General features: G+C 40.6%; 1 protein-coding gene and 1 pseudogene across 3 annotated transcripts; both read right to left on the bottom strand.

Moving 5' to 3' along the window:
• Positions 1-745: 745 nt before the first annotated feature.
• LOC121800913 lies at positions 746-2,733 on the bottom strand (annotated as a pseudogene).
• Positions 1,753-9,342, bottom strand: LOC121799289 (phospholipid-transporting ATPase 1-like). Of its 3 annotated transcripts, none has more exons than XM_042198609.1 (9): positions 9,070-9,342; positions 6,843-8,475; positions 5,846-6,191; positions 4,824-5,616; positions 4,178-4,301; positions 3,670-3,889; positions 3,032-3,490; positions 2,632-2,936; positions 1,753-2,111 (listed from the first exon to the last, which is right to left on the bottom strand). In XM_042198609.1, the coding sequence occupies exons 2-8, from the start codon at positions 8,155-8,157 to the stop codon at positions 2,735-2,737; spliced, it is 3,459 nt and encodes a 1,152-aa protein (XP_042054543.1). In that variant the 5' UTR covers positions 8,158-8,475; positions 9,070-9,342; the 3' UTR covers positions 1,753-2,111; positions 2,632-2,734. The 3 variants fall into 3 exon arrangements, with proteins under 3 accessions (XP_042054543.1, XP_042054544.1, XP_042054545.1); XM_042198610.1 differs by having other exon boundaries at positions 6,843-8,670; XM_042198611.1 differs by lacking the exon at positions 9,070-9,342 and having other exon boundaries at positions 6,843-7,551; positions 7,625-7,756.
• Positions 9,343-11,211: the final 1,869 nt, after the last annotated feature.

An 11,211-nucleotide genomic window follows, 5' to 3' on the forward strand; every position in this document is an offset into this window, starting at 1 on the left:
AATATCATATAGTAGTAATTGATATTGAGGGTTTGTGTATTCATGATCATTCTTTGTAAAGTGTGTAATGTATGTAGTGCGTGAAGGTGCCCAATTTTATGTTATTGGGAATTTCAACCATCCACTTATAACATGGAATTCAAATTGTGGAATTGAGACGAGTTGGAATTGCAATTCAATTCTAAATCAATTTTGCAATACCACATTGGATTTAGAATTGAAGATTCCAATTTCAATTTGAAAGGCTCAATTCTATGATACCGAATGGATCCTAAAAAAATCCTCGATTTATGCACTTAGTCACATTCCACGACCACTAAAGTAAACTACATTCTAGTTAAATAAGAGACTAAATGTTAAAAGTGGTCCTAAACATATTAAGATTTTACGATTTTAGTCTAGAACATTATCTTTTGAATTATTTGGTCCATCACAATTGAAAATGGGTCAGATTTAGTCCTTTTTGGACGGTGCCGTTTAAAATTCATGGTCAACGGCTGTTTAAGCTATTTTGACTGGATTAAGGTTTAAATCAGAATATTTAATTATTTTTTTAATGGACAAATTCTCTCTCTCAATCATGGCAGTGCCTTCTTCTTGTCGAATGGAGGAAATAATATTGAAGGTTACAGTAGCGGTCTGACATCTCGAATGGTCTGGTAGGTTGCATCTTCTTGTCGCTCCAGAAGACGAGAGAAAACTCAAATTTTGGTGAAGGATCCAGAATATTTCCAGTAAAAAAAATTCATAAAATTGAGTTCACACTCACCGCCTCCTCATCGCACTCTCTCATCGACGGCTTGAACGATCCCGCCAGATCCAGATTCGCCCTCGCCTTCACCTCCGCCCCCTTCACCAATGCCACCTCCAAATTCGTGGCACAATTTATAGCCAAACACTCATTCGCCTCAAAACACACCCCTTCAAAACCAGTCTCTTCATCAAACAGATTCCCCGCCTATCACCCTTTTTAATTTGGATCGGACGGTTAAACGAGCCTTGATTAAGTGAGGAGCCCAGGATCCAGCGCCGACCATGACGAGAATCTCAACGTCCTCTCTCGATAGAGACGACGGAGACGCATGGGTGTGGTAGAGGGTGAGAGAGGTGGCGTCCATGGAGGCGAAGGGCTGGCTGGTGTGGGAGTTGAAGAGGACGAAAATTGCATGGAGTCCGGGCAAGTTTTGGGTGGAGTGGTTTGGGTTGTGAGTGACGAGCTTGATGCCGATGTAAGGGAGGAGGGGCGAGGTGGACCAGGAGGGCATGAGGAGGAAGGAAGAGTTGCAGGTGATTTGGTGGGCGTGGGTTGTGTGGCGAAGGGGGGACTCGCCAGGCCAGAGCGGCGGAGGGTGGATTTAAGGTGCCCGCATTGCTTCCATTAGAGATAGAGGACAGATGAGAGTTTGGAGAGGGAGAAAAACTTAATTTGTACTTAAAAATATGGAAAGAATTATATATTTGGATTTGAGCCCATAAATCAGTCAAAATTCCTAATTCAGTAATTCACAATCAATTTTAAACAGAGTCATCCAAAAAGGACTAAATCCAGCCCGCTTTTAATTATGATGGACGAAATAATTCAAAAGATATTGTTTTGGACCAAAATCGTAATATAGTCATATGTTTAGGACTATTTTTAGCCTTTATTCTAAATAAGATATTCAAATTTCAGTACTAAGGTTTTCGAAAGGGACCTAATATTATCTGCTAAAAACACCACGGAAAAAAGTGAAAAAAAAACATGAAAGAAGATGAGGAAATAGCAAGCACATTGCATTTCACGCGTTAATAAATCTCATCTATTGTTAGTTAAAAAATACATACATATATATAGAATAAGAATACTTATTATCTATAATAACACTAATCGATTCTATATATATACAACAGGCAGACCTTGGAGATATCATGTTCGTTTTGGCATGGACATATAATAGAATAACCTGGACTGCTACAGCTTCAGATCAAGCATCGACGAGCAGCAGCCTATTTCGACTGTTTTGGGCTCCCCTTCCCCTCTGTAGCAGAACGACGACCATGCTTCTTTGTGCCACCGATCAGTTCATGTAGCAGGAAAGGTTCCTATCTATCTGTGGGCTTTCACCATATTTCTACAAGATCAAAAAGGAGTTTGTATAAGCTAAATCAAATAGGCAAGTTGAAGCATGGATTAGATTGGGTGAACACTATATGAATTTTTTTAATGTAATCTAACAAGAAAGGTTCCACAGTGGAAACAAGTGTAATGCTTCTGTTAATATGGAGATAAACTACTACACCCTCCATCCTCTAGAAATAGGAACTTTTGAAATGGCACGGGTTTTGATGCAAAATTGGAAAAGTAAGAGAGAGATAGAAAGAAAAGTGTATTAGTAATAGGTCTCACCTCATTAGAGAGAAATAAATTGCCTTAAATAGAAAGTTTCTATTTTTAGGGGACAGACTAAAAAAGACTAAAAAGGAAAGAGTTTCTATTTTTAGGGGACGGAGTGAGTACTATTAACCCCAACAATCCTAATATATCCAATCCATTGTTTCAAGAAAAATTGTATCGGCAAATGGTCATCAAAACTCTGCGAGTAAACTTTAGAAAAATATAATTATAAAACCATAACAAAATGTTGAGCATACCTTTGATTTCAGAACCTGAATGCCATTTGGAAGGCACATCTCAACAAGCTCGAGAAGAGGCTCACCAAATGAATGACAAGAGAAGTTACAGCAAGCATGCATGTCAGCTTGAATCCTGATCTGCATTAGAGCCAAAAAAAGGTCGCCTTTTTCTCAATATCTCAGCTTCTCTAGCAATCTGGATATCAGAGGGCCAGAAGATCTGACGGCAAACTTTGAATATAAACCGGGGGAGCAATCCTATAACCATTATGAGTAAGATGGAGATCCAGTAAACCGGTGATTTTACAAGATGGTATATTGTACTGCAAAACAACAATTTCACAGTGTCAACCATAGATGACTATTAGTGCATCTTATAAATATGCGATGAATGATAATTTTCAACATATAGACTAACCCATAATTAGGGAAAACAGGTATAGAATCAAGCACCACCATGCAACCATATGTTACAACAATTGAGCCCCATATAGCAGCATGAGCAACAAATACCCAGCGCTGAATATCCATTGCCAAGTGCACATTAACTAATATGACAACTGCAATTGTCCATAAGCTTCCCATACTCCATATGTCAATAGTGCTTTCTCTGTAGGTGAACAATGGTACGTAGAAGAGTACAAGGCTCTGCCACAATGTGTCCAACATTGTAATCCAGAAGAGTGACATATTGTAACTCTCTTGTCGGTGCCCTGCTGCATAGAGCTTTGGATATTTGAGTAATGTCTTATGACTTAGGTCCTTGTCTAGAATACCAACAACAACCGTTGGTACAGATGTATATATGACGGAGTAAAAAACACTGCTCCAATCTGTCAATGCAGAAGTAGTAGAAAAGGCTGTACATAAGATATACCTGCAAAATTAATAGAAGAAAGCACTAGTTCAGCAGAGATCCATGTGTAGTTAAACTATGCGTAGGTGTGTGGATTTTCGTATGCAACAAACAAGCCTTTCATGATATCAACTTGGAAAGCCCCAGATTTCGTAAGGAAACATTATGCACTACATAAAGATCAAGGATACTCTGCGTACCAGAAAAGCATCAACACAAAAACAGCATTGCGATAAAAATTGTAGAGAATGAGATAGCCAAGCCGCTGATAATTCCAGTGTCCATGCACCAAAAGCAATCTTTTCAAAAATCTGAACTGGCCCATAGCAAAGTCTGATGCCATCACAGCTTGGCGCCCTTCTTGACCACAAATTCCAACACCAACATCCGCCATTTGGATCATGGAAACGTCATTAGCCCCTGCAAAAAATCATTAATCATCAGATGACGAAAAAGAGATTTTCATGAAGTTTTATGAAAGATGTACTAGTTCATAAAGTTCAGAGTTCAGACAGAAAACAAGAAGAGGCATGAATCATGAGTCACACTAGACTATCAGTGTACTGCAATAACAAATTCAGATTTACAACCCAACTCAAAACATAATGCAGAAATTATCTGCTTAACCCTAAGCAACCGAGATCACAACGAAAAGATAATGTAATGATACAAACAAAGATATATGTATTGAAAACATAACCGACTCACCGTCACCGATGGCTAGTGTAAGATCATCAGTGCGGCTTTTAATCATGTCCACAATTCCAGCCTTCTGCAAGGGTGCTACCCTACAACAGAGCACCACCTTACACAACGTGGCTAGGTTGAACAACTGATGACATTGACAAAAAAAAAGAAGTAAGAGGCTTGTTCATTCTTATAACTGCAAATAAGCTTCTATTAAGATATCAAACATAAAGCTAAGAAATGCTTAAGTAAAATCTTTAACGTAAAACTAGTCTAGGACAGCTAAACAAAAACATTGGTTTTTGTTGTATAGTACTCCCTCCGTCCCTCAAAAGTATGAACTATTTCCTTATTAGTCCGTCCTTGAAAAGTAGGAGCTTTCTAATTTTGGAATAGTTAAACAACACATTACCCCTAAACATCATTTTATTTACAATTTATACCATTAGTCCATTACACTACCCTACTAATGATGCGGAGCCCCCTATATATTAACACTACTTACACTATTCTTTATCTTTCGCTCTCTTACTTTACCAATTATACATTAAAACCCGTGCTGAACCAAATGGTCATACTTTTTTAGGGACGGAGGGAGTATAAAATAAACACAAACTAAAAAATTGCAAAAAAAGAAAATAAATCAATTGAAAAGAATGAGGTGTACCTCGTATTCCAAGTCTTTCTCTAATATGTATACCAGACTGTTGCCATCAATTATAAGTGCTAGCGGGCCAAAAGTAGGCCTATCTTCCTCACCTGTAATCTGTTGAGACATATTGGAAGACTTTGTTTGAGAAGTCATTTCAAGAAAATTATGTTCAGTCTTCCTCTTCAAATTCGTTATATCATCAAAGGAACTTGCATAATTGACATGGTATTTGGCCTTGGCATCACATAATAGTTTTCTGCATTCATGTTCTGAATTTCCATTGATTATGATCTGGTGCATATCTGCTGTCAAGAGTCGGCAAGAAAGACCAACAGATATTGCCGTCTCTTGCTTATCTCCAGTGAGAACCCACACCTTTATTCCAGCTTGCCGCAGGGACTCAATGGCTTCGGGTACACCCTCTTGTAACTTGTCCTCAATAGCTGTCGCTCCAAGAAGGGTCAAGTTGCATTCAATGAGAGCTGCAGCTTGTCGTAGTTTTACAACTCTATCAGTCAAAGATGTGCACGCATCTTCATACATTTGTTGCCACTCTGCAAGGAGTTCACCATTAAAGTCCCTAGATGCAACAACCAGGGTGCGTAAACCTTCAGATGAATAATCATTCAGATGTACTTGTGTTACATGTCTCATGCGATCATCACATGGAAGATCTTTTTTTAAGATGCTGAACATTGATGTATCAGCCCCCTTCACCAACACCTTAACGCTGCCATTGGGAAATCTAATGACAACCGACATTCTTTTACGCACGCTATCAAACTCATGCAAACCCAATACATCCAACCTGCATTGGACAGGGTAAATACTCTAAGCCACAAAAATAACTTCAAGATTAACAGGAGTCAATGACTATCAATGGGAACTAACTGCACTATGAAAAATATCCATGTACTAAATTCAGTAAAAGAGGAAACGATGAATAACAGATACTATAGGTTGTTAAGAATAATCAGCTTATTGGGGATCAAAAAAGTTAGGAGATTATAAGTGAAGTAATGAGGTGAGCTTTTTACCTTAACTTCTCACCATTGGCATCAATCACTATATGCCCAGATGTCCGCTCAAAAAGTGTATACCCATAAGCAGAGGCTGCTGCAACCAATGCCTGTTCATCAGGAGACTCACCTTGATAATCTATAGAGATCTGGCCATCACTCAATAAACTACCAGAAATACTTGAAGGACTCCCGGTAAGAATGGGTATCACGGTGTTACAAGCTGCAAGTGTCAGGAAAAAGTCGTATGCAGCAATTCTTTCTTCTCCATGCAGATCTTTGTACGATAATTTGATGAGTTCAGGATCAGGGGTGATTTCAGATTTAAGCTTCCATTTTCTTCCACTCCCCATAGCCTCTTCCACTGGACATATTATCACAAGGTAGGCCGAAAATCATGAAAGAGAAAATGACAAGACATAAATAAATGATATTATCTCAACTATGAAAACATGAGCATGCACACATAAAACACAGAAGGTCTTAAAAAACTTTAGCACTATGGAAAGAAACTTTAAAAGAAAAGAGCGGTGGAGAAATAAATTATTAGTTTAGACCATAATAAGATTAACAAGCAAATTAAATTGCGGCTATCTCTCGGAACTCAAAGTTGAGAGGAAAAAGAAGAATAAGGCAACGGATTTAAAAATTGGACAAGTGAACAGGAAAAAGAAGAATAAGGTGTGAAAATAAAAACAGGACAGGTGAAATGCTGAAGGGTGTCTGTTCTGCAGATATAATAATGACCTAAACTGCAGTCTTTTCAAAGCATGTCAGAGACAAGCATATATCTTGTTTATCAATATTCAATACAGTTCACTGAACTTCAAGAAGTTATTCATGTAAAATTACAAAAGAATGAGGGTCATACACTCGCTGATTAGCTATAGAAATACCCATAGATCTTTTTTCCTTATAGATAACAATGCAATAATGCTTGAATATATGCAACACAGGGCAACACCAACATAAATTCACATTATCATCAAAGTAAAGCAAGACTTTCAAATTATACCTCCGGCGTCTATCTCACGTGAACCAGCTTTAGAGTCACCATAACTCTTCCCCCAGATACTTGCTTTCTTGAATTCCATCTTGTTTTCTGTAAGTGTGCCTGTCTTATCAGAAAGTATATATCGTATCTGTCCCAAATCCTCATTAATATTCAAGGATCTGCACTGAAACCTAGAATTGCTCAAACTGTCATACATGTGCTGATCACCAATCATGAAATATGATTGCCCCAACCGCACCAGCTCCATTGTAATGTAGAGGGATATCGGAATCATTATCTGGAAAACTATGATAGAACTCAAGAATGAGAAAAATGTCTCCATAGGAATTCCATAGTACTTGTACTTCTTGCCATCTTTTCCCTTTTGGAAGTAAATTTTTCGGTAGTAAGGCAGTGTATCAAGCTGAGACTTGTGCCGATTTAACCATAAACCCATCCCTAGGCCGACAACAAGGCACATGATTAAAAGAAAAACTGATAACCAAAATGTCTCCCGGTTCATGTAGGTTTCCAGTCTGCTTCTTTTAGAAGGGGACATTGCACTGTTCAGCATAGCTTTTGTATCCTGTCCAGCGTAAACCACGACCCCAACTGCCCATTCTGTGTTCTTCAGCTGACAGCCACGCAGAATAATATTGGATTGGCTGAGAGGAAGGAAATGCCCATTGAGCTCCATATTTGCCATGAACTCATAGATATTCCTGTTTGGCTGCTCACAAGTGATGATACCAGATATCATAGTCCCTTCGAGAAAAAGTTTATTAGTTTCTTGTCGAGCATACCTTGTTTTTAAGTTTGATTCACCATCCAAATTCATTGTCTGTATGTAGGCAATTCCACTAGGATCACTCGTTCCTAGCAACACCATATCACAAGGAATAGTTTCATCAGAACTGATCTTCAATACCTCACCAGCCTGAATCATTTTCCACCTTTTGGGATGGAATCCATCTGATTGTAGCACTAGTGCCTCCCTATTATTCTCATTCCTGTCAGATCTGTGTCTGCGCCAATCCTCATAACCATCTTTGACAGCCGTGACAGTAAGCACAAAAAGAAGAGGGAAAAGGGAAACTGTTCTGCCAAATACTGCAAGAGGGGGAAGCTGGTTCAAAGCAGCAATGGCTAGAAAATACAAATAAGCCACCCTGTGAAACTGAATGAAAAGGTTTTTGGGCAAGAAGTTAAGCAATGTGTACTTGCTTGTCCGGATCTCGTTCCCAGAAAACTGAGAGTGATCACATGTCTTCTTTGGATCATTAATATGTATCAACCTGGGGTTATCATGACCTGTGGTATTATCATCAAGCTTCATGTTTAAGTGAAACTCCTCAGGCCTATGAGGTTTGCCCACGGCCTGTTACCAGGAAGAAGGAGAAATGTGAGATGAAGCCCCAGATGTATCAACGTTCCGCTGCACATCTATTATCACACAATTCCATGATACAAAGCGTCACCGTGCTCTTGGGAGGCATTGCTGACGGAGGTCAAATGAAAAACCTCCCTTTCTTCCACCCTCGAAAGCACGGCGTTGTGATAAATTTCCCCGAAACAGCTTCACGCAGCAGAGTTTTTCTCGAACTTGATACAAATTGCAATCTTGTGTGTCATCAGGAATCCAGAAGAGAACGATCTGTCACGGCGCAAACATGACAATGAGCTGAATCTCAAGGACAAGTTAAGGCGCTGATGTTGAGCTGGGGTTGTGGATTATAAAATGGTTAAGATTTAGGCAGCAATGGCTTGTCAGAACACATAAAGAATCCATCAACACTAACAAAACGAATTTCTTAAGGAGAAAATTCGGTAAAACCCTAAAATCCCCAACCTGAAAATTGAGTCACCAACGGATAAGATTTGAGGAGAAGACAAAATCGGGAGGCGAAATCAATGCATTACTACTGGAGCATTTGGAAAACTCGGCAATACCAGTTCAAAATCAATTCACTCAAAAAACTAAGCTCTTAAACCCTAGTAGACATGAGTGCTGGATAAAAACACAGCTTTACCTTGAGAGAGAGAAAAAAAAAAAGCAGCAGATCCAAAAATCAAATCGAATCAGCGATGAAATAGAAATTAAAGGCCTAGAAATGCATCACCGCCGAAAAAGAGCATCAGCATTTAAGATAATTGAAGACGCAAGAAAAAACAAAAACGAAATTCGTAATCATTAGAGTGCAGATGAATTATAGATAAAAGGACATCAAACAATAAAGAGAGGGCTGACCTTGAAGCGCAGAGAGATGGCCCGTTTATTTATGAATGAACTGAATACGAAATTATGGGAGTCGAAAATTTGGCAGATTTCAGATCTCCGATCCCTTTCTTTGTTTATCGGCTTCTGTTTCTCAATCCACAACACTTCTTCTTTTTCTTTTTACTTTTTTTTTCAGGAAGAATTAATGAAATTAAATTAGTGAACAAGTGATTTGGATTAGAAGAAAGTGTATTGTTCTGCAACTGAAGCAATGTTGGTAGGGATGATTTGGATTGAGAGAGATTATTTCACGGCGTGATATTTGGCTTTTTTATTTTTTATTTTTGCTTTTCATATATTTTCTGCTTTAGGGCATCCGCAGTGGTGCGGATGTCCGGCGGGAATTCCCCGCGGAATTCCCAAAAACACCTCCTACCACGTCATACGGACTCCCCACTGCACAGTGGCGGAATTCTCCGCGGAATTCCCGACGGACTTCCCACAATAAAAAAAATCACAAATTCACAAATTAAACAATTTCTAGAATTAAACAATTTACGGAATTAAAATTTCGAAGCGAATACGGAGAAAATACAACAACTTTATTAAAAAAACATACTTCATTAAAAAAATACATTATTATTACAAATAAAAAACAGCTTCTCACTCCTCGGATTCCCCGTCGCCAGTCCCCCGCCGTCCCCGCCGCCAGACCCCCCGCTGCTGCCCCCCTCGCCATCGCTATCCGACATCTCGTCGAACCCCAAATCGCGCCGCATACTGTTGAAGAGGGGTTTAAGCTTCCGCTTGTAATGGGGGTCGGTCGTTTGGCCTCATTCAACCATCGCACGTAACAAGGTTTCATGTGTCACGATGCAGGCGAATGATGGGTTCTCGGGATCGTTTTGAGGGGGTGCTGCCGATTGGGCCGCGGCGGATCCGCTGGTGCTTCCCCTTGACATCTGCGCCGCGGACTTTTGCCCAACCGGGAGACGGCGGCGGGCCGACGATGTGGGTGTGGGGAACTCTGATTCGGGAGAGGGGAGTTCCGCGGAACCAGCACTGCTACTGTACTCTCCGGAGGCGCTGATCTTCGTCCACTTCGGCCAGCCAGATTCAACACCCGTAGTGAACTTGGGCGAAGACTGCACCACAAGATACACCGGCCAATACTTGAATTCCCCGAAGCCCTTGTCAGCGTCGGGGAACTGTTGATGAGCCAGCAGCTTCACATCCTCGGCAGACATGCCGCTGGTTGCCGAGCGGAGGTTGTTTGTGTAAATGCCGGCAAATTGGCTGCGTCTCGAGAGGAGAACTCGTCGGGTTGTCCGTCGACAGTAGGTCCATATAGGGCCGATAGACGTTGTCCACCGGCGATTGGGGGATCCCCTGCCTACTCCCCCACGCAGCAACAGGTGATCCCTGCATCATCCTCGGCATCTGGGGCATCATTCTGGTACTCGCCCCGGGCATCTTGGGCATCATCTCATACCACTGCGGGTACATGTTGTAGTACCTGGGCATCATACCCGGTGGCATTTGAGATTGGGGCATCATCCCCGGCATTTGAGACATCGCAGTGGACATCGGCGTACTCCCGCCGATGGGAAAATGCGGCGCCGGTGACTCGATCGAGGCGGGGGAATCGCTATCGTGGTGCTCTATTGTTCTTCGAAAGAAAGGTATTTTTAGAGAGAGATACTCGCTAATACAAGTGGTGCGAATGAAATGAAGTTCAACGGGATGTATATATAGGAACCGAAAAAAAACCATTTAATGCAATATACGGGAATTCCGTGCGGACGTCCGTGCAAGTCAACGCAATGGCGGACGTCCGCACGGAATTCTGCGGAACGTCGCGGAACTGCGAATTCCTCTACAGAATTCCATATTCGTGTATGCCACGCACAATGACGGACGTCCGCCATGGAATTCCCACACGCCGGTGGAAATTCTGCGTTAACGTCCGCCACTGCTGATGCTCTAAAACGTAATTCAAATGACAAATTAAGCACTCAAATAAGATGCTTTTGCTTTTAATATATCCTATATACAATGACCTAACCAGAAAATCAATCATAAATTTGGGAAAAATTGATTATTATATGTCGGCTTTGCCCTTGAATATTAGTACAATTAAAAGTGAAAGTATGTACTTTTATATTGTTTTGT

Source organism: Salvia splendens, chromosome 4 (assembly GCF_004379255.2).
Source record: "Salvia splendens isolate huo1 chromosome 4, SspV2, whole genome shotgun sequence".
NCBI lineage: Eukaryota > Viridiplantae > Streptophyta > Magnoliopsida > Lamiales > Lamiaceae > Salvia > Salvia splendens.